Genomic DNA, 24602 nt, shown 5'->3' with positions numbered 1-24602 from the left:
TACTCTACCAATAAGACTATATCACAATCATAATGAACATAAAAGGTCCATCTTTAGCATCCAAATTAAGTATATAATCCAAAAAACACTCACAAAAGTCTCAGACACTTCTATGTAAAGATCTTTCCAAACAAAATAATGTTAAAACATAATTGTGTTTGCAAATTCTTCTCTTGAAAGCTCAAGAATTTAATCTGTATTCCCAGTTAGGGTTGATACTCATTATCTCTACTTCCTTTATCTTAACATCAGCTCTATGACACTTAAATAACTCTATTGCTGTAGCTGATAAGCGAACACAGCCATTCATATAAAGAATTGATAGACTTTTGCAACCATTCTGTATAGATTGCAGCCCAAGATCACAAAGATTGCGGCATCGGTTAACGTGTAATCTCTCCAGATTCTGACAGTTTAATCCAATTGCTCGCCACCCAGATAGCTTGACCTCATGACACAAGGCTAAATTCCATTCCTGAAGTAACGGACATCCCTCGGCAATTGCGCCAATCGATGCATCACAAACAGCTCTGCACATCCGAAAGTTTAGGAATTTGAGGTTTGAGGAAAATCCTATTCCTGCCAGGGGATCTCCAAAAGGAGACCAACTTAAACAGGAAACATTTAAATACTCTAGTCCACCACCGCTAACAATTCCCTTTATCCCTTCCGGCGTTAGTTTACAAGAATCAGCTTCCACATAAGCTAGAGTTTCTGAACACCCTTCAAAGCCCACACCAGCAATACCATCACAGTTTGATATCTTAACTGCCTGAAGTTGGTGGCACTTCTGCACGAGAGCTTCTAATCCTTTGTCAGAGATTTGGGAACAATAAGAGAGGTTCACGTGTTTCAAGGACAAGCAACCGTTACCTAAAGTCTCTAACCCATTATCAGTAATTTTGAGGCAGCGATAGAGACTAATTGCCATCAATAAGGGGCAACCACAAGCAATCAAGGATAGACCATAGTCAGTGACATTGGAACAACAATCCAGATGAAGATTCTGCAAATTTGAACCATAGCTTTGCAGGCAGGTCAATCCTGAATCAGTTATGTCTGTACAACCAGATAAAGATAATGATTCTAAATGTCGAAAGCGGCTTAGTAACCGATGGAGCTGGGATGCTTGAACGCAAAAATGATTCGTAGATAATGTGGGAGGATTTAATATGGTGAATGAACATTGGAACTGCAATGACCGACGGTTCAAATTTTGAATATTGAGCCATCGCCGGCAAGTCAGGCCAAATGATTGATGATCAATGCTACTATTTAAACGATGAAAAATAAAGGCAAGGCAGTCATCTGGCAGGTGCATGATTGATGTAAAACCTTCCATGCCAACCCTTTTAAGATTCCTCCGAATAAGGCTGTAATGATCGAATCTTTACAGTGAACTTCCTATGGGAACTAGATGAACTGGCTGGGTTGAATCCACAAAGGGCAGGTGAGTCAATATATCCGTAACCAATATGAACACCACATTTGCGGCAAAGCAGTTTAGACTTTGAATGATGACCACAAAAAGAGATAGGAAAACAATTTATTTTATCAACCTGTGTAAACCGGCTGAGATCCACTGAATCAAATGAGATTGATCCTTTCTTTATGGATTTTTTATATTCAGAACCTATGTCAGATGTGATTCGATTAGAGGATGTCAAGTTCAGAGGATATCCACAAGAGCCACAACTGCACGGTGGACAACCAAATATCAAGATAAGGATAATATGAATCACAGAATAAAACACCCCAAAAGGAAAGAACAGACCTAGGTACTTGAGCTTATATACTTGGGACTTTTTCGATCAAATCTATGACAAGTTTTTTTAATCCATGATATACCCTCTAACTAATTCTTTTATTAGCATTTTTAACCTCTTTTTAATCTGAAATCCATATGTTCTAATCTGATCCATTAAACTACATCAAGTATATAAGCTTAAATTAGTTTCCTCCCACCAAAAAAAACAAAAAAAATGTATCCTACAAAGTGAAAGCAAAAAAATATATGATAAAGATATTATTTCAAAATGGTAAAAATATCAGCATTCTGCATTTCACTGTGCACAACATTAGGCTAACATAGATGGTTTCATTACATTTTATACTAATTCGAAATTACGAGAACAGAATGCAGTACAGTTCAATAATGATCAAAATGGACAAGTTGACTATGTGTCTTAGAGTGAAGAGATAGTAAAGCATAAAAGGTTACAGCAAGAACCTGACCCCCGACAACCATAAAAGCACAACAAAATAAGGGGGGATAAGAGAAAACAGATCAGCACCATTACCGTTTCTCTGTTAGCACGGGTCCACATTACCTCAGCACGTTTTGTTTTTCATGAAAAAGGCAGTAGTAGTAAGTAGAAGACAGTAAGCTGATGTTTGGTGAGCAGAATATAATGCACAAAAATGATGATGGAACAAGGATGTAAATGGAAATGACCCTCATAACTCCCAAGAGAAAACTAACGGAAGAATAAGCACTGTTGCATAAATAACGATATTAATAGAATGGATATTGTAAACATTACTGAGCACTCGTTTTTCATTCTTGCCATTACCATTCCCTCGCCCTTTTGGTACCATTCCCTCGCCCTTTTGGCTACCAAACATTTCCTAAATTTGAAGAATCATAACAATATTCACAAAAAATACATGCGTTGAAATGAGATGTGTAACCTTTTCTTAGTGACTTCAAGGTACAGAATTCCACAACAGATCAGTCTAAGCTTACTTCTTCTACCACAGTCAAGAAAACTCGGGTGGAAGGTAGGAAAGGATTTAACTAAAATTGGATGCTTCTTAAACACCCCCACCCTACAAAGATGAAGCCCACTGACCATGCTTGCTTAGCTGTTCTAAGTAGCCTTCCTATCAATCATGGTATGAAACCAATCTAATATTTACAACATCTAAAACACACAATCAACATCCACCAGCTTAGTCAAAGCCTATCTACATGCTATTCTAAGATTTCTTTCTCTTCCCAACAACTGCTTTAACTCCTGATCTATAATAAAGCCGCAAACTGATGCATAAGCTTCATTAAATATTACAGCCATGTAGTAGGGCATAATTGCATCTACAGCAAGAAGACCTTGGCCACAAAAAATCTTTTATTCCACAAATCTAAAACACACTAAACAGCTAATAGTGCTAATTGATAGGTCTTCCTTTTCTTTTTCTTCCAGAAAATTGCCATCATCTTTAAGTGCATATTTATATCTGAATGGTTGATTCATGCCTCCAAAGGATTATGATACTATCCTGTGACCTTCAATTCTTCAAATTATTTCCTTTCAAATGTAAAATGTAAATTAATTAAATTCTTCTCATAAGTCATGAAGTTCATATTGAATTGAACGTTGCTTGTCCTAAAACTATATTCAGGTTTTCAGCTTTAGATACCTAGCTTTTACGTGTGACTCTGACAGTGACAAGTCTTGCCAAGTTTTGTGTGTCAAATTATCAGCATTTCCAGGGAACTCATTTAGTAATTGACTCAAATAAATTATAATTTCCTACACCAAATCTTTGAGATGCTAACAGCTAATAAAAAGAGAGAACATGTGCAATTTTCTTTGTTTTCTGAGCACTACATATTTCATCACTGCAAATTCAGTTCTCCTTTCATACTAACTGGGTTAATTTCATCTCTTTCTTCAGGATTTTCATCTTATTTTTCTTGATTTTCTTGATACCGCATCCTTTCAATCATATATAATCACCACAAATGTTTATGCCACTTCCACTAAATTGCTTTAAGCTATAAATTGAATGTTTTTATTTTCCAACATCCCAACCTGTAAAATCATTAACTCAAGAACCCAAACCACCAAGGGTCAACCATAGGAAGATGCCAATCAGAAGAGACCAGAAGCAAAAAACATGAATCATATCCATCATTAAACAAGGAAAAATAATAAATAACCAAATCTGCTTCATGTACCTATGATACACAGATCAATATGAGCAAAATGATAATGAGGCGGATGTAAAGTAGCTTTTACGTGCTTGGGTGGCACTAAAGCTACCATCATGTTTGTAGAAGGCTTGAAGGGAGGCATTGAATGGCTCAGGCAATTTGAAGGCATATTGGAAATTGTCTGATAAATTTTTGCCTAAGCTAAGGATTATGATATATATTCAATGACTAAACCAAGATAAGTTAAGGAGCTATAAGTGTCACTTGGAGACATGAGAATATAAGACAAAAATTTAATATATTTATGAAGTAAAAACATGAAACACAACACAGCATATACATAATATATACATTCTAAGCATCTTACATTATTATCCTCCTAAAGAAATTTACCAAATAAAAATGTATTGACCAAAATTATTCAAATTATTCTGTATAGAAAAAGAATCTAGGAAAGAATTTCCCATGTCTCATCAAGCTGAGGTTTCCAGTCTTTCTTTCTACTGTTTTTTTAGGTCGTTTTCCCTTTTTCAGGTACAATCATGTCCAACCCTTGTTCAGTGCAAGGTCAAGACATGGTCAGCAGATGCCCAAGATGCGTTGGACAACTATCAGCAATGTGTTGTGGTAGTGCTGAGAATGGTTGGAAAAACTATGCGAAAATATAAAATAAATAGGCTTCCAGTGAATGGGTAACTTAATAGGTTGACTGAGTGGTAAAAGAAAATCAGCGTTCACTTTTGTAAGCAAACAGTCCAAGTAGGTGGTGAAAGGATCCAGTCAGCTGGGTAAAATAGCTACAAAGGTTTGTCATTTCTGTGAACAAGCATTCAACCGGGTACATGGAATAATGGAACCACTTGAAAAGATGACATCAGAGAACAAAGTGGCATCTAGTGCATTGGCAACTGGTCGATTGGGTACCTGCTCGAGTGTATGCATCAGAAAGTGATTGAAATTCAAATTTCAAAGCTATTTCTTGGTCTTGGTGGTTTTAATTCTAGAGTCATGTCCTTTTAATGAAAAATGTGCTGACTCGTTATATGGACTCACAAAAACATTCACAATTAAATTCAAATATGATACATGTTGGTTTATATATTAAATTAAATTCAAATATGATATATATTAAAGTCATACAAGATATGTATGAGGGAGTAAAAACTAATATAAGAACATCTAGTGATCAAACAAAGGACTTTCCTATAAAGATTGAATTACATCAGGGATCATCTTTAAGTCCTTATTTGTTTAATTTGATCCTAAATATTTTGACGGAACACATTCAAGGGAAAATTCTCAAATGTATGCTCTTCATAGATGATATAATTCTTATAGCAGAAACAAGAGAAGAGATTAATTATGAACTTGAGTTATGAAGAAGGACATTGGAGTCGAAAGGTTTCTGTCCAAATAGGAGTAAAACGGAATATTTATATTATAAATTGGTAAAAGATAGTCGACAATAATTTAGAAGTGAAATTGGAAGATCAAATTATACCTTAAGTGAAAAAGTTTAGATATTTGGGAGCCGTTATTCAAAATGATGGCGAAATCAGTGGGGATATTTCACATACAATTCAAGTTGGGTGGTTTAATAGGAGAAAAGCTAAAGGAGTTATTTGCGATCGTAAGGTGCCTAATAAACTTAAAGGAAAGTTTTATTGTACTGCTATTAGACCGGCTATGTTATATAGCAGTGAATGCTGGGCTCTAACGGGATAGCAAGAGCATAAAGTTGGAGTAGCAGAGATGAGAATGTTATAATAGATGTGGGGACATACATGTAAAAATAAAATTCGAAATGAGCACGCACGCGAAAAGTGAGGATAGCACTTATTGAGGAAAAAATGGTAAAAAATCGTTTGAAATGATTTGACCATGCATAAAAAAGACCGCGAGAGGCACCGGTGATAAGAGTGGAACATATAATTTTAAGCCCTGTTAAGAGGGAATAGAGGAAGGCCTAAGAGAACACTGTTGGAAATTGTTGAATGCAATCTCTTAATTAATAATATTTTTAAAAGCTTGGTAAATAATAGAGCACAATGGCGTCTTACAATCCATGTAGCCGACCCACTTAGTGGGATAAAAGCTTCTTGTTGTTGTTGTTGTTGATATGATACATGTTGGTTCATATTCAATACAAAAGATTGGTTCCATCATACAACTCTTATTTTCCCTGATCCATGACTTTGCTGTAGGAGAGAGATTCATAACTTGCTAAGTGTTTCTCACTAAAATGCTTTGGATAGCTCCTTGAAGTTTCTGATCAAACAAATGGTATTAGGTGTGATCTAAATGGCAGCACCAGGATAATGGCATAAATTATTTGTGTAGGCCCTACTTACATGTTCACACATCAGTCAATGCACACAAAAATACCTACATTACAAATTTTGGCAACGATACAAATAAAATTGCCACCACGAATCAAACCCCATAAAAATTTTACAAATTCTAGACACTGTTTAAGGGTAATCACTTAACAATAAGTTAAAAATTCATCAGCTATACCCGATAACAAGCTACGTGGACTAAAACCTATGAAACAGATCATAACGAAAAGAAACAGAAAACGAGAATCACCTGTACGAGACGTCAGCTGGTGACATCCTCTCTGATTATAATCGTGATCAGGACCTGCCATCATTGTCCATCGAGTTCGCCATCATTTGCAGCAAATTGTCAGGAAAAAAAAAAGAGACTTCGAAGTGTGGGGAAACACTGAATTCCGAGTAGACTCCAAGACGGTGAGACTCCCTCCGAGATTAGAGATTATGCTTTTTCGATGCCCGTCGCCCCTAATCAATCTCTCTCTTCTTCCTTCGATGCTTCTTATGCAGACTGGAGATTTATTAACCTATCAAAACCAGCTAATTTGGTTTACCATGAACTCTTTGATTTGGTCTTTAATGAAAAAGATACAAACAAGCTCTGTTCCAACTCTTCCCGTTTGACCATATACCGAATCTGTCACAGATATGACTTTTTCCTTTCCCCGGCGGTCATAGATAAAATTAATTATCGGAATAGATTAGATTATGCATTAAAAACGTTTGCTGTTATTATTATTTTATAAAAATAAAGCATAATATAATAAATAGAAAAAGTCATATGGTAACAAATCTTTTAGGGGATTTGTGAGTAATGAGTTATGTCTCAATTTTAGGTGACTTATTAGTAATTCTTTTTACTTGAAACCTTTTTAGGAGAATTATCTAAAGATCATTTAAGTAAATTATTTGTAGATATAAATTAACAACAAATCTCATTTAAAAAAATTATATTTTTATTTTAATAACAATTCATTTTATATAAATTTTTATCCGTGAATAAAATTCTTTTGAGTAATTATTGAATATGATTTTGTCAACCTTTTTCTGTAATTTATTTTTTTTATCATATAAAAATTATGTCATCTCACAAGACAATGGTTGTATTGAATAAAACTGATTTATACTATTTATTTGAATACATTGATTATAATTTTATAATATAATTAATTTATAAAGTTGATTAATAAAATTAATTTTGACTATAAATGAAAATATTTAAAATTTGAACTTGAGGAAATTAATTAAAGAATCCATCTTTTTACTTATTGAGTTGCGTACTTGATATATATAAACAAGTGATTTTAACAAGTATAGTTTTAAGTTTATAATTAATTTTGAAGTTGAATTTAGATTTTTTTTAAAAAAATCATGTTTTGAATTTATAATTGATTTTAAATATATAATATGGTGGTGTTTAAATATATTTTTACAAACTATAATTTTGACTTTTAAAATTAATTTAGAAAGGTATCCAGAGATGCACAAAAATGGCGCCAAACATGGCTTATATAGTTTCAGAAAAATTAATTATTTCATCTTTATAATTTAACAGAGTAATTTAGTTTTTACAGTTTGGATACACAATTCAGCCCCTCTAACTTATGAAACCTCAAAGCAAGTCCCTCTAATTTAAGAATTAAACTAATCATCTCATGTGCCTTTGCCACGTGTCTAGTTGGCAGCGCTCCAGCTATGAGGCCATTTTCCCGCGTTGGCGGGAAAAGATCAAGACCTCCACTGCCTCATTTTGTCATCGCGAACTGGAGGAACATGGATTGTCTCCTAACAGCGTATCTCCTGTGTATGCAAAACGATGCCGCTTTACTAAAAATAAGACTATCCATCCGTTGATGCCTTGGACAGTTTGACGGCAGAGATTACGTATTACATCGTTTAATCGTGACCCTTCATTCGAGTGTGGAATCGTGACAATCTGTGTTCTCAATTAAACCCCTCAATCTTCTTCCCTCGACTTCCTCCCTCCCGCTCGCTTCCCCAAACGCCAATCGTTGCTGTCGCTGATCTTTTCACCTCCTCAAACCTCTCATCCTCTTTTTCTCTGCTTTCGTATTCACATGAACTTTAGTATTGACGGAGCAGAAGGAGAAACTATTGAAGAATGCATTAAGCTCGATGCTGCTGGAGTATTATTTAATCCCGTGAGGTACTCCACAGTCGTGACCTTAATGTGATGACTCTGACAAACCAGTCTGTCCTATTCTGTGACTCGCCATGCAAAGCTAGCTTCCTCCTAAGCTAGCTTCCTCCTAAGACCATTCTAATGATCTTTTCCCGACGCTGAACTGAAGAAACCAGAAGTTGAAGAATTTGAAAGGTTTATCCAGCAAGACTAATCTGTGTACCTCTGTTTTATTTGAAATTGTGAAGCATAAATAGAACCCAAAAATCTCAACGAGAAAAAGAAGCCAAAGTACGAAGATGGTTTCCGCGAACCGAAAGATCAAAGCTTTCTTGTCAAATATCTAAGATTCTATGTTATCTCGAAGAGGATCAGAAGTGTTCCTTCTTGCAGCTTTCTTTTTTTTGGAACCCATTGAACATGAATATATAGTAAAACGGTGTTGTTTTACCTACCACAAGGGGTGTCGAAGTAAACATCTCTTTCTATCTTCTCCTTGTTTCATTAGTATAGCTATTGCTGAGCTGATTCTCAATGCCTGTATTACTATAAGCTCTTATGCGGGTTCTGCATAACCGGGAAACTGTTGACATAATTCTTACAAAATTTAGGCAACGAAAATGGCTCCCTCGTCTCCGATCGGTGCTCATTCGCATCCCTCGTCAATGGCTCCCGAAACCATGGAGAACAACATTCAGGTGAGGTTTCTTATTCTCTCTCCTCTCCCTACCTACTGATGCCTCAGAAAATCCACATAAGTGGAGCTGGGTTCGACTCACTTTTTGCCCTGATGATGAAATCTATTATGAGAAATTGAAGACAGAAGATCCCTTAGCATGATCCCCACAATTGAGGCATGGTACCCCTTTTTGTTAAAAAAATTTTACAAAATCCAATATTTCCTTTGCCACGAGCATGTGCTTCAATTGCAACTGGGAGTATTCCGTGGTCTTGAATGGATATGCATATCGTTAGAAGAGTGATACCCTTTGTTTAGTGATGATTACAATTACCATTTATGAGAATGGGGGAGGATTGAAAATGAGCAAGTGTCATAGGTAGAAGCTAGTTTTATTTTTAGTTTGGTTTGACATCCCAAGCTAGTGCTGGAAGAGTGCTGATGCACTTCTCATTTGAGTTCTTTCTACAGCCATTTTATGTCCTTCACAAAGCTTCATCTCGAGGAAAAGATAGAAAATCTACAGGATATGGAAGAAAGAGGAGGAGAAAAGAGGCACCTTCATCACTGCAAAGCCCTAAGAAACTTGACGGGAGTATTGCAGAAGAACATGATGGCCATCATCTTCAGCAATTGCAATTTGAAGCATTTTGCTTTATTTGGTCAAAAATTGAGTCAACTATCAAGGTCTGCAATTTATCTTTCTTATTTTGGTTTTTCTACTTAATGCCTTGTAAGTTCATATACCGCTCAAGTGATAGATGCCGTCAATTAATTTGGGCAGCACAATTATGAGGCCCTTTTCTTTTTATTCTCAAATTCTTGAATAAGATACTGAAGAGTCATTATTTTTGTTGCAGGATGTTTTGAGAGATATCAATGCTAGTGTTTTTGATGAAATACGACAATGGGTTCTGGCATGCTTCGATGCTACTAGAGCAACTGGAGAACCTAGCTTTGCCAACTCAACTGGATCTTTCCCTGTTCTGAACACAAGTACTCCTAGCCAGCTATTCACTGGGTTGGTTATTACCAGTAAGCTATACCTCCAACTCTTTCTAATGGCTTTGGTTATTTGAAGCTTTTGCATCCCGTAGTGCTTTGATTGCTAGTGTCATTATAATTGAAACAGATATCTATCGATTTTGTTATATGCAATTTATATTGGTTGCTTTTTTTTTAATTATATAAGTTAAATAGAAATAACATCATTTAAATAGTTTTCTGATGAGTTTTTGGTTGAATGATGAGTGGCAGAAAACGTGGAGTTTGTTGATGACATTTTGACATTTGAAGAGCTTAGTCTCTTTTTGAAATCGCAAGGCTGCCATGTGGGTAAGCTATCATCATTAGACTTTTCAGTGAAAAATGGGATTGCTGGTTGCCTAAAGGCTTTGTTGCGAGAGTTTATGGACACCACTTTAGATGTAGGTACTTCTACATATTTAATTGATTCTATCTACATTTATTGTGCCTAATATTTTTTTTTTTCCTCTTCAATATGCTATCTTTTGGCAGTCAGCCGATATATCAAACTTAGCGTCATGGTATAGAGAACAAGGAAACTACAATAAACCCCTGGTTCTAATCATTAATGATTTGGAAAGATGCTCTAGGTCGGTCTTATCTGATTTTATCCCCATGTTATGGTATGTTTAAGCATCTTCTGAGTATTGATTTATAGATATATATGCATGTATTTTTGTAATATGTTGTGCATTATTGGTATATTGAATACTCAATTTAGTTAACCATTTGCTTATCTTGACTGTGGTTGAGGCCTTATTGTGTATGTGTCTCTTGTATATGAATTCTTGTATCTAGTGATTGAATATTTTTGTACAATGGTGCCTTTCACTTCGATGATTTTACAATGGCCTTCATTTTCTTCTACTCTTTCTACCAGTGAATGGGTAAACAGGGTGCCAATTATCTTAATATTTGGAGTTACGACCACAGTGGATTCCCTAAGAAGCATTCTTCCATCACATGTTCTTCACCATTTGTGCCCCTGTAAGTTTATGCTTGGATCACCAGCTGAGAGAATGGATTCAATTATTGAGACTGTTCTTGTGAAGCATTGCACTATATTCAGTATTGGTTACAAAGTGGCACTATTTCTTAGAAACAACTTCTTAAACAGGGATGGGACATTAACTTCTTTTATCCGAGCTTTGAAGGTAGGTAATACAATTTGGGTTACTGGTTTTTTAGGGGCTTTTTATATTTTTGTTATGTTTTACTCACTACACCTGCAATAATAGGGGATATGACTTTCTCTTTTGTTTGTGATGTTTTGTGAATGCATCTTTCCAGATATCTTGCATGTTACATTTCTCTGTGGAGCCCCTGAGTCTTATACTTAGCCAAATACTTGCTGAAGAAGACCAGGTAGTGGGATATTTTAATCCTATAATGATTAATTGTCTTTGCTTTTCTCTTTAAATTATGAAGGTAATCATAGTCACATTTGTTGGAGATATAAAAAGTCATCCTTACCTATAACATGAAAGTCTAAACTCTTTGGTCAAGTCATATGTCTATAATATTATTAGATCCCTTTTGTCTTAGTGATCTATAGATCTATAGTTTTTGGTCCTATTCGTTTGCATAACTAAGTTTGACATTTCAATATATGGAGTGGTAAGCTGGTGCTTCTGCCCAAACTTCGACTTGCCGGCCGTTTTGTCAATTGGCAGGTTGAAGATGTAGAATTCTCTGGTCATAACAAAAGCATCCATTTTATTTATTTTTCTCTTAAGGAGATAAATTAACTACAATTGTCTAAAAGCTCAACCTTGTGGAGAGTATGGGAATTTAATTGTACTTTCAAATGCTTCCCGTATGATGGCTTGTGTCCAAGGCAAATAGATGGAAAATTTCATTTTAATGGAATCTTGAGATGTCTAGATTAGAAACCATCTTAGCTTCAACTGTTTTATGTGTAAACTTCAAGTGTCAAGCTATGAACACGGCACCTAGTGTTATTCAAATATAAAAAATAATGGGATAAGAGTATATGCTAACATTTTATCCAGGAAAATGTAGACCTAAATTTTTTCCCTGAAAATTGTTTATACAATTATAAGTAAAGGGGAAGTTAATAACTGCAAATATAGCCTTGGCAAACCAAGAGTTTATACTGGCTGCAGTTTCTACTACAGCTGATAGACAGAAGCACTTGTCATTTGTTTTTTGTTTTTTTTTGCAGTTTTTGTGGAACAGAATAATTTTTCAACTGTGACAAGTCTTATGGACAATTGCTTCCATTTTCTGTGTTCCAACATTTTCTGGATCAGATCCTTTCCTTAAATTGGTCTTTTTTTTATCACTTCTTATCATCATGATGGTTTTTCTTCCCATGTCTTTATTGGTTTTTCATAATTGTGTTCCTTAGGATGGAAAATTTGCATTATCATCTGATACAGTGTTGAAGTTTGTGCATGAACTTCCACCGTGTGCAAGGTACCACCTTTTACAAATATTCAATGTTTTGCTTTCCTAAATTGCAATTTTCTTATATGATGGTGAGTTTACCATTTTTTTTTAAACTATTTAATGCTAGGAACCGAATGGCTGATGAGACTGGGAGAGATTTAGCCCAGGGCTTGGCAAATTTGGTTATTGCAAAGAAGCTTTGGAGCACTGCAGTCTTGGTAAGATTTTAAAATTCTGTGTTTGCGTTTCACTTTCACTAGTAAATTATTTGCAAGAATTGCCATTCCATTGTTTGAACTCTGAATTTTTGAAGTTTTCTTACCTTAATTGGTTATTTATTATAGATAATTGTATCTCCTGTCCAATTTGATTTTGCATAACCCAAACAATTTATGGATGATCTATTATAGATAATTGTTTTGTTGTGGTGTTTCGGGTCAAATTTTCCCACCTCTATATTAAAGGAAAGGTACAAGATAGACGTCTACCCATTCCTTTTGACTTAGACTTCTTTTGAATATAATTGATCCGAGGAAGATAGTCGCTAGCCAGAAAAAGATTCCCCCCTAAATAGTTCTTAATTTAGCCAAGCATCAAGACATGTAAATGAACTTAATGTTAGTTGTCAAAAACATTAATGACCTTGATGTTGGACCAGTAGCAAAATAGTAAGAAAAGGGCTTGAGAGAAGGAGAAGGGAGAAGATGAAAAGAGAAATAACTAAAGGGAGAAGAAGGAGAAAGGAGAGGGAGAAACAGATAATAGGCTGATGAAAAATTCTCCCTCTGATTGTAGGAATAAAAATAAAATTAAAATGGGACTCATGCTGCCAGCAGATGAGTGTGTCATTCTTCTTTTTGATCAAAATTCTGAATTTTCCTATTCCTATTTGAAGATAACCCAGTCAAGATGCTACTCAACCTCTCGTACTTTTATCCTGAAGAGCAGTTATTGCTGGCTGATGGTACTTGTTCAGCCTCCACCAAAGAAAGCAGTAGCACTTGATGGCCCATATTATGTGATATTTATATTACCTATATTTATTTAGAACGAGATATTGCACTATTTAATAATTATGTTCGGGAAATTTCTCCTATTTTATGAGATGCATCCTTTGCCTTTTGTGTATCACATTTTTTATTGTATATTTTTACATATTTAGTTTGATGCTATTCATGGAGTATGAGTCTTATAATAGGAACATCTTGAATCTAAATCAATTTCTCAATTGATCAAATGTGATAACTCTATGTTCAATTGGCAAATGGAGGGAAAAGGCAGGTCCTAAATATTGTTTTATAATCTTGAGGTTTTCAATGATTCTGTGCCTTTCGTGATGCCTCTTGGATTATCTCTATGTTGAAAATTCCTTTGCCTTGGCTTTGTTAGTAGCTGTATTGTATTATTAATAATTAACACTGAAGGTGAAAACTGGATAGTATTTGGTATTTTTGTGATTTTCATCATGGGGTTATCATAACTTTCTTGCCCTGTAAATTTTGATAGTCAGCTTAAGCTAATAGTTTTGAGTTTGTAATATATATTTTATTCAGTGCCTGCATGAAGCTGGAAAATATAACAGAATTCGACTGCTGGACTTGTTTTGTGAAGCACTCAATTCGGATTTGTTCCCATCAAGGGCTTCTGATTGTCAGGTGTCAAACAAAAATGATTGTGGCTTGACCTCATCCAGTTCCTACCAACAATGTGCTATTATTCAAAAGGATGGTTTTATCTCCCAGATAGTCCGCAAAGTGAGGTAGTTAGAATGCCTTTTTCTTGTAAGAAAAGCTTAATTTTGCTTGGGGCAAATTGGCACAGTAAAGAAGGGAGGATAGGTGGAGCAAAAATGAATAGGACAGAAAAGAAAATGGACCATAGGTATAGAGATGGTGAAGGTAGTTTCTGAAATTATGTAATTATAGTTTGCCTCAAGAAATGGCATCTAAATATTATGGTTTCCTCCTATCATAGAAAATCCTAAGATTGGTTTTTCCTGCATGGTGTTTGGAGACTAAATTTAATAGGAAAAGAAACATTGGCTAAATCTCCCCAAAATAATAAAGCAGAATACTTATTATAGATCATAAACTGAGACTATACCATGAGTACTTAAAAGTAATGACATAAAGTAAAATAAAATACTTCTTTGCTTTTTAGTGAATGCCTCTGGAAACATTTTACAATTGAATTCAACCATCTATGTTTGCTATGGAACAATTATGCTAATGGCAAAACTGTTCATTTAGACATCTCACACAAGCTATCAATTGTTTTATTTTTAAAATTTGAACGTCTCAAAACTTTGATTGTAAATTGGATCAGGGATCTTCCTCCTGCAATGTTATTTCAGTTGATTAAGAGCTGGGAAAAATGTACTGAGGGTGTTGTTGAGGTATGTTTACTCATGGTGACTATGATTCAGTGTTTATAATTTTCAAAGAAAAAAAAAAGAGCAAGTTGTGTTAGTAGTCAAAGGTGTCAATGGGCATTATATTAATATATTTTTCATTTTTTCTAAAATCAGTGAGACTGAAGAGAAAGAGAGAGAGAGAGAGAGTACTGGAAAGTGTGAAGTAATAGGCTTATGTTATATGGGTTCAAGCAATTCCCAACCAATCTTTGATACATTCCTTTATTTACTGACTTTCCTTTATTAGCTTCTCCCAGCTTATGTTTTGGCGTGGTAGATGTTTTAGATAACTTTCAACCAAGTTTGTTGGTTTTTTCAAACAAATCAAGTGTATACTTTCGTTTAGAGATACAAATCTTTTCTTTAGATCTAGCAACTTCCATTCGCCAAAAGTATTTTAATGTCCCAAGGTCTTATGTCTGAAATTCATCTGCAAGATACTTTTGGAGCTCTTATCTCTCATTTGAAACATTCCCATTCTCTATCATGCTATCAACATAAGTCGGAAACTGATATATTGTAACTTACCCTGAAACAGAGTGTTTGATAAATAATGCACTTTTGGATGCACCTAGGCATGGTTTGTTATATACCAACCATGGCCACGCCATAATACCGTAATTTGACGATTTATCAATGTTGTCTTGGAAGAGTAAGAAACAAACAATTATGGCTTGCTCTATGTAGTAATTGAGTACAAGGATATGACAGAGTACTTGTGAGTTGATTTGGTTAAAGTTGCTGGAAAAATTTGGTTTGCAACACTCAGCCCATGGAGTTAATGTGGGATGACCAACCAAGCCGCAGTTAATATTGCTTCTGATTCATTATTTTGTAAAAGAATAGCATATTGGTTGATTGTTGCTTTGTTAGAGGGAAGATTTTGCTAACATTGATCATGATAATCTATGCTATATCACAAGTATGAATCTCAGCCGATTTATTTACTGAATGTATTTCAGGCTTTTTGACCAAATATGTATGTAATCTTGAGCCATATGACATATATATACTTTAGCTTGGGGAGTGTTGGAAGCAATTCTTACTGAGTTATAAGTTCTTATCGTTCATTATCTCCTTTACTTTATTCTTTTAACTATCTGTGTTTGGCATACAGGAAATATGGAAATGAAAAGGGAATGAGGATGTTATGGGAAATGACTCTCATTTTCCTACATAAAAGAAGTGACGAAAAGAGATAGTATTGAATAGTGATAACAAGGGTATAAGAAACATTATAGAATGGTTTATTTTCTTATAGAAGGGTTTATTTTCCTTTTTCTGCTATTCCCTTTCCTCCTGCCTTTCCATCATGGTACCAAACATAGCCTGGCAGCTGGTTTCACTGTCAAACTCTATTGCTTTCAATAGCATAAATAATAAAGGGGATCAAGAGCTAGAGTACCTTAGGAGCTGTATAACTTTTCTCGTGATCCAGGGGCTGGTGAACATGATTAAATTTTACCATTTTCTCTTTGAAAGGCCAGCTTTATCAATTTCTATCTGTATTGTTTCATTCTATCAATTCATTATTGTAACTTTTCTCATGAAGTGTTGACTTTTTTGCCTTCTTTGGGTGAAGTGACTGGTTGAATTATGATATGGTTTGTTTCAGATTCATGACAAATTAAGAACTTTGCAATCTTCACTAAGATGTGAAGATGGAAAATGGCCAACCAAGATTTCTGACGTTTCCAAGTAATATTCTAATTTTTTCTTTCTTCATATTACATCCATTTTGAAGTAATTTTCATGGCAGAGCTTGTTTTCTGTCTTGTCTGTTTGGTTTTATTGGTGCTAGAGGATGACTCTTCAGTATTTGAGATTATTTCCTTATTGCTTTAAATTACAATCAGTGAATTGATCGTTAATAATGTTAGAAAGTTGGATTAAGCAATCAATCCAACTGAATTTGCTAGAACGGGTCAAAGTGCTGTCACAGCTTGACAAAATATCTAAATTTCTTATCGTATTGGACAGTCAATTATATGGATATTTATACTATCAGGGATATAGTACTAGGAAACAAAATAAATCAGAAAGACAAATCCCTAACAATTAAAAATTATAATTAGAAATTGGTTAATTTCTTAAACATATGTCCAATTCTTAGGATCCGCTATCAACAATAATTGTGATTTCTAACATTCTCAAGCTGATGATTGCATATCTTCCATTCTATGTTTGATGATTACGCTATGAGAGATGACATTAGATGACCTTTTGGCGAGCAAGTATAACCTCCCAAATCCTGAGCTGTTTAGAGGATATTCTCCCCTATGTTGTCATTCATAGTTGATATGCCAAGACATAACCGCATTATTCTTGGCCTCCCTACTTATTAAATTCTGGGTCATTCCTTTCAGGTGGAGGAAGATAAACAAGGAAACAAGGAGCTGATTCTTAAAATAAAATACACTGTAATAGCTAGTTAAGGCAACTGATCTGAACAAGAGCAGCACGTGACTACTCCTGGATTTCCAACACACACATTAAAGTATTCCTAAAAATGATCAATTCTTTGTTTAAGGCTTCATACACATGCCATAAATTTAAAGAAAATTGAAACTGCAAGATTCATACATATTACTGAGTGTAAGTAGATGAAAACGACTCTTAAAAATGATGATATAATAATATAAATGATAACACATGAGGCTATTCAATAATTAGCCTGAATTTTAAAGCATTAGTCTTGTATGTTGAATATGATATTATGTTGGATTATTAATTTTTTCTTTCATCTGGGTTGGCGTTTCAAATATTAGTATTTATTAGTTCATTATTTTATCTTGAAATAATTGTATGCTATAGAGCAAAGAGATGGACATGACACAAAGTGACACTACAATATAAAAATTGAGTATATGCGCTTAGAGGAGCAATATTGTGTGAGGGTCGAGTGGAGGAAATTATCATCTTTAGATCATATCAATGGTAAAGATTAATGCAATACTGCCGTAAATGTGTTATAAATACCTTGGTTTTTGCTTTAATTGTAAAAATTGCTTTTTGTGATAAATGGTACTTGTTTTCCACCTTGCACTTAATATCACTTCTCTCACTTTATAAACTCCATATGTAATTTAATTATTATTTTTGGTAGTTCCAATGGTACTCAATAATCAGAGAAAGGAAACAACAGAATTTTGCTAAATAAATTCAACCAAATCATAAAAATTGTATTACATGGTTCAATATGAGAGACATGGCCAGAATGTAGAAAATTTGAGTCTCTTTTGAAGTGTTAGAGGCAAGCTGGACACTTCTTGGGAACAGGTGCTTGCAAGACAAGTCAAGAGGAGAGAGGAGAATGAGGGAAAGTGGAGGAAGTGGGGCTCTTAGGGCTGAGGAAGAAAAACGATTGGGAGGAAGAATGAGAGATTTTTATGAATTGGGGGAAAACAAAATGGTTTTCTACCATTAAATCTCTGATTAAAACTCATGTATGTTGATACAATGGTCTTGATTTTTTGTTTTTCTTGTAATTTCAATCAGGCTTGTCTTGGCATGTCTTCTCAACTATTAATATTTCTAACTGCAGCTAATATTCAAGGGTAACTTAATTTTTGATTGGTGATTGATGCTGTTTATTTTCAGGAAACATGCAACCAGGATTTCATTAAACAGTGAGGACTCAAGAGTCTTAAATTCACAGGTTGTGACATTCATGAATGACTTGATCAGGTAAAATTTTCTATCATAACTGTGTCGTTATTTGGATGAAATCAGTATAAGTTTGATTTATCAGTTTCTGTCTATATGACATTTGAATGGTGGAAAAATGTGGAAGATACAAGTACCACATGAAGAGTTTATTTTTTGATTAAGTGAATGGAAGATTAAAATAGCTTAATTCCCCCCCCCCCAAAAAAAAACATACCTTGCATATTTAATTAAGGCAGGCAACAATTGATGTCCCATCAACTTTTCTATCCTGTAAGCGTTGAAGTTCCTTGAATACTAATATTCTGGGTAAATTTCAAAGTTTCTTTCTCTAATCCAACCTAGAGATACCTGAAGAACTGAAACTGTATCTGTATAATTGGCTTGGATATGGTCAAGATCAGACGTAATCAGATAACCTTGAAAGTTTTTTCCTTTTACATGAATGAAGTTGTTTCTCTGTCAGTAATGCAGCATTGACTTGATCTGTCAGTTTCATTTGGATTTGTTAATGTACTCTGAATCTTGTAATGTAAAAAGTATTCTCTTCTAACTAATATTGATTGAATACAAATCAATCTTCCATTGGTGTGCATTACAAGGGATAACAGAACAAGTTCTGCTCGCACAGGCCCAGTTTTCAAATGAGCATCAAATTATCAACATGGATTTTGTTTGTATGATCTATACCAGGAATTCTGGTCCAGCAATGGAGTTTGTAAACGCATCTCAAAATGTTTTTGCATTCTATAATGAAATATGTGTTATTTTGAACTGACATGACGTTTTAGGCTTGCTCAAAGGAACATCCAATTAGACTTGTTTGTTTTAATCATTTATAACATTAATGTGAATACCATGATTATTTTTCATACCCTTGCTGTATTGCATGGAGTTCAAATAAGAACAGAATTTACCTTTGTCATTCAGCTGAAGTGTGGCCTTTACTTTTGAAGCTATCTTTCACTGATCAACCTTTTTCATGGAACAGGAGTTATATGAGGCCCATTTCATGCATGCCTTTCCATGAAATTTTCTGTTTTAATGAGGTTGAGAAACTACAAATGGTAAGGCGTCCATACATTTCTTATACCAATATATGAACTTTAATAATACTATTTAAGCCTTCTAGTATGCATGTCCCCGACCATCATGTAAAATGGCTAGAGTTTGGCACTTCTGCATCTAATTTATCTGTTTCTTGGTGTATCGAATGTTGGAAGGGCATTGTTTAGGCATCAATATCACACGCTTATCACTTAATGTCTTTTGCTACTTTTCATTCCTACTCGAACTACAATCATTCTTTAATATTTAAATCACAATCAATGGACCCATTTGCATTTCGATGTGGCTACTATATTTTAACTTTGCAATGTTTACTTTTCAATATATTCTTGATTGTCATAGGCCCTCACTGGAGATCCAAGAAGCAGAATTCAAGTTGATCTTTTGGACTTCAATAAAATTTTGCGGTGCAGTTGCTGTAAAAAGAGTAGCTCTGCCCTATTGCCATCCATGCATGATTCCTCAATCATGTAAGTATATCCAGCAAAGTGTTTTTCAAACAATTATTATGATATAATTATTTGACATGATTTCCCTTTTTAAAGTTTTCTCTGATAATTTTCATCAGTTCTCTCTCTCTTAAAGTTTCATCAATGATTTAATTTGCGCACATTGAGAGATATTTTATAAAAGGAAAGGGCTGGAAATAGTGAGCAAGTACAAACCAGAAAGTAGCAACAAACCAGCACAGAAATCTGGCATACAGAAGCAAAAGCGACAGGGAAATCGGAAGACTATAGAAACAAGTAAATAGGACATCCACCGTGTTCTGCCATAAATTCCCTCAGCCAGATAAATTCCATCAACCTGATGTTTCAATACCAGTTCGATTTCTCATAGATAGACCTTTGAAACTGTTGTCCTAACAATGCCCCCGATTGAGAGACACCTTGTCTTCAATGCAGAATCTGAAAATTGGTTTTTAATGCAGTCACATGGCTCAGTGCTGTAAGAAAGCATGCGAAACTCCATTGAACCAGAACTTTAACTGAACCAATGGGCAATGCTCCAATTTCTCTAATCTGTTCAGGTTCCCTAAATAGGACATCCAATGCATTCTGCCATAAATTCCCTCATCCAGATAAATTCCATGGATCTGATTTGTTTCAATACCTGTTCGATTTGTCTTATATAGACCTTTGAAACTGCTGTGCTAACAATACTCCCAATTGAGAGGCACCTCGTTTTCAATGGGGAATCTGAAAATTGGGTTTTCATGCGGTCAAATGGCTCTGTAAAAAAGCATGCAAAACTTTCCATTGAACCAGAACTTCAACTGAACCACTAGGCAATGCTTCATTTTCTCTAACCTGTTCAGGTTGAAGTTCTGAATCATCTGATAAACATGAAGGGTCTAGGGTTTTGGCTGAAATTTTTAGACCTAAATTCTAAGAAGGTCCTGGAAGGCAGTCTTTGTAATCATTCAAGTGCCTCTTTGATGTGGAAGGGTATATCCAAAACTCCTCTCATCACCTCCAAATTATCGTGGCAAACTGGGTTAAGAAAAAAACACACCAATCAACCGCCACCTTTAATGGGTCATACACTTTGATCAGCATCATTTGTGAGGCCAGTTAACTCAAGCTGAAACAGTTGCAGATCTTATATTGGATAACAAAGCTGATTGGAACTAGAGTTTCCTGTTATCTTGTAATTTAAATTTTGTTACCATTACTGATTGGAACTATAGTTTCCTGTTATCTTGTAATTTAAATTTTGTTATCATTATCTTGTATTTTAGTGTACCTTATTCTATATAAATTTCATAGCAACAAGGGTTAGCCAATTCAATTCCATTAGTTCTTCCTTCTTTTTTCAACACTTCCATCTCTTTTCTTTATTCTTTGACATGAACCTTTGGCAGATAGTCCTTGTTGGACCCAGATTTGATCCTAATTGATGGGAACCTGAATGAGGTACCCACATAAGTATCCTATAGGACATCAAATATTACTCAATATGATGCTAGGCGTTCTATCCTATCCCTATCTCCATCAAATCTTTTCTCTAATAAAGTGACAAACGACTTCTATATGTTAGGTCTTCTCATGAATATTGGATTGGAATCAATGTTATTGCTTCTTAGTTATCCCTAATCAATTCCATTTGATTCATACTTCCAAATTTCCTTTCTTGGAGGGCCTGCTTCTGCCATATAAACTCACATGTTGCTGAAGGAATGGTCAGTGCTGTCGTTGAGAGATTAACTGGGAAGCTTGGAGGTGGTGATATCTTTGAGGAGTGTTTATAGAGCCCTCTCATTAATAGTTGAGTTCTTGTATAGATTCGTAGTCCTGATCATTAGGGAGTGGTGGGCATCCAAAACCTTTTCTTGAAAGTTAGCTATTAAGTTAGCTATTAAGGTGGGAAAGCCAACCATTTAAATGACTCGAGGATCCCGTGCTACTTCATGTGGAACTTGAGCATTGTATGCTACCTTCATCTCCTTTAGGCTCTCATCAATGTGATATCCTAGTCTTCTAATTTTAGATTTTAGTTATTGCAATTACTAGTTTTCATGGATTAATTTTAAATTCATTACTAGCATACCTTCTATTACCTGTATATTTATGGTGTATCATATAATTGAGCCTCTGTCAATTAGTGTCTTGAAAAAATGACCAGATGCGTAAGGTAAATAATTAAACATGTTATTAAAGAATGTAGGTGATGGAAAACTCTGTTTTAGGATATTAATTTGAATTTAGAGTTTATGTTATATATGTGTGTATTAGATTTTCTTTATTTCAGAATAAGATAAGGTTTTCTGGATTATCTTATGCTCTTTAGTATTTAGTTATTATCTTACGTTTTAGGGTTTATTAGATTTATATTAGAATATTATTTTAAATAATTATACCTAGGGTTCTATTAATAGCTCAAAGGTTTTCTCAATTGTCTCACTCTTTTGATGAATTGAATAAAGTTGAGAATTTTGTGTTCACCCTCTCCCTCAAGTTCCTTTCTCCCTCCTCTTCTTTCTCCCCCTTTCCTTTTCCTGTTAAACATCAGTAGGGTAATCCATAATTAAAGCCTCATTGGAACTTTGGAATTCTTAAGCTTCATTCCCGAGGCTTTGCCTGGAAACGTTCCTCCCATCCTTATGATCCTCATCACTTAGTCTGTGTAGATGTCTAATTGTTGGAAATATATGCTAAAATCTTGGATATATATTTATATTTTAACGTCCCCAGAGCTGTGGAACAGTTTTCTTGCACCTAGCCTTGAATTTTCTACCTGATCAATCTCGGTTAAAACTGATGTTCATTGTTTAATACAGGTATTCCCTGGCTGAGGAGCACGGTGATCTGATCAATCTTCATGACTGGTTCAAGTCTTTTAAAACTATTATTCTTGACCAAAAGAATAAACGCAAACAAAAGTTGAAGCAATCCCCACATAAAAGGAAGAGAAAAGATACAAATGAGTCTAGTGATCCAAGTGAAGCATCAATTCAGTATCCTTTAGATTTTTTCTATTGCTGAGTACATTTAATCTATTTTACCTTGGCGTATAATTCTTTGAATGTGGCGATGCATGTAACGAATTGCAGTTATAAAGCTGTTGTGTTTCTGCTATAAAGATTTTTGCATCCATTTTCTTTCTCTTGTGAGTAAATATTGGGAAATTCCCAAAACTTTAATAGCTGGACATTTCCCAGAACTGCCTCTTTACAAGTCTTGAAATGGCATTTCAGTCAACTCCCATGTTTTCTATCCTGTCTTTTTATATTGTCTCCTTATTGTTTATTTAACCTTTTTTTTTCACAGGGTACAAATGAAAAATTATGTTGTTTGTAAAATTATGTTAGCCTTCTATTATCCGGAGATGTTTTCTATCAAGACTTTATCTTAGCCAATCCACTATTTACAGTTGTGAATCACCTTCCACCATCTATGCTCACTTTTTCTTCACTGAACTTGCATCAATTTCAGAGTTCAGAAATCTTGGTTCCATCTGTCTCCTTACAAAGCTCAATTTTTTTTTTCAAGAATTGTAGAATGAAAATTATTCATGATTTCCCTATTGAAGTTGAAGTCATATCTTGTTCCCCAGCTTAATACCTTTCCAGTGGCCAAAAAACAGGGGGAAAAGTTTAGCATTATTCTCTTGTCATACAGTCATGCCTAGTTTATATATGCGCGCGCGCATCCTAGGTCATAATTATTACTTCATGACTAGTTTCTGCTAAAGCCAATATGTTTTGATGTGAATAATGGTTGATTTAGTGGTTTTTATTGACAAGAACTCATCATGTTCTTCATTTTAAGATGATTAAGTCGCATGTCAATTTCTCTGGTAATTAATATGCATGTTTTGCTGCTCCCTCTCCCTTTCTCTGTATTCCCATTGCATTTTATTGACATTCATTGAAATCCTTGATCTTGATTTACTAGAGCACGCTTTTGCAATGCAGTTACAGAGTTGCAGATAATTGGCTTACTTAGAATGCCCAGCAAGAGACGCCCTGATTGTGCACAGAGAGTGGCCTTTGGACTTTGACTATTAAGAGTGACTCGTGTTTGCTCAAAACTCATCTGTGTTGTTTTTACTTCTTAGTTTTATTTTATTGAATTAATGAGTTAACCATGGCTTAATTTTAATTGGGTTTGCTGCTACACCCAATCAAATGAACTTAATATTTGCAGAATGACCCATGGCTCCAAAGATTTGTATTGCATTAATCTCTTGTACTTGATTTATTATTTTACAGCTTTATGGAGGTGTTCAATTCGGCAGTTTTATGTAGGTGTTCAATTCAGTAGTTTATAGTATTATTATGTCTTAGATGTAGGTTTGTGTAAGACTTAAAAGAAAAATTACGTGCAGGTGTCTTGGAAAGGATTTATTTAGTCGTGAATTTTGAAAAATACAGCCAAGTTCTTTAGAACCAAGGGACCCAAGTATTATTGTTAGAAGGA

The 24602-nt window shown here is 34.7% G+C and overlaps 2 protein-coding genes across 3 annotated transcripts; one reads left to right on the top strand and one right to left on the bottom strand.

The window, feature by feature from the left end:
- Positions 1–6902, bottom strand: LOC129287413 (F-box/LRR-repeat protein 12-like). Its single transcript, XM_054923562.1, has 2 exons — positions 6527–6902; positions 1–1695 (listed from the first exon to the last, which is right to left on the bottom strand). Exon 2 carries the CDS (start codon positions 1340–1342, stop codon positions 182–184), a length of 1161 nt encoding a protein of 386 aa, XP_054779537.1. The 5' UTR covers positions 1343–1695; positions 6527–6902; the 3' UTR covers positions 1–181.
- Positions 6903–8529: 1627 nt separating this feature from the next.
- LOC129288006 (origin of replication complex subunit 3-like) lies at positions 8530–24331 on the top strand. Of its 2 annotated transcripts, none has more exons than XM_054924312.1 (18): positions 8530–8611; positions 9028–9114; positions 9567–9782; positions 9956–10130; positions 10353–10522; positions 10614–10711; positions 11002–11275; positions 11412–11486; positions 12493–12560; positions 12661–12751; positions 14087–14292; positions 14859–14928; positions 16562–16644; positions 18547–18633; positions 19604–19679; positions 20023–20150; positions 22961–23137; positions 24078–24331. In XM_054924312.1, the coding sequence occupies exons 2-18, from the start codon at positions 9037–9039 to the stop codon at positions 24181–24183; spliced, it is 2178 nt and encodes a 725-aa protein (XP_054780287.1). In that variant the 5' UTR covers positions 8530–8611; positions 9028–9036; the 3' UTR covers positions 24184–24331. The 2 variants fall into 2 exon arrangements, with proteins under 2 accessions (XP_054780287.1, XP_054780286.1); XM_054924311.1 differs by having other exon boundaries at positions 10614–10744.
- Positions 24332–24602: the final 271 nt, after the last annotated feature.

The sequence above is a fragment of the Prosopis cineraria genome, unplaced genomic scaffold, assembly GCF_029017545.1.
Source record: "Prosopis cineraria cultivar Desert tree isolate PC_DT_omini unplaced genomic scaffold, ASM2901754v1 PC12, whole genome shotgun sequence".
NCBI classification, from domain to species: domain Eukaryota; kingdom Viridiplantae; phylum Streptophyta; class Magnoliopsida; order Fabales; family Fabaceae; genus Prosopis; species Prosopis cineraria.
Note: the sequence above shows the minus strand (reverse complement) of the source record. Positions and strands in the feature narration are given on the sequence as shown.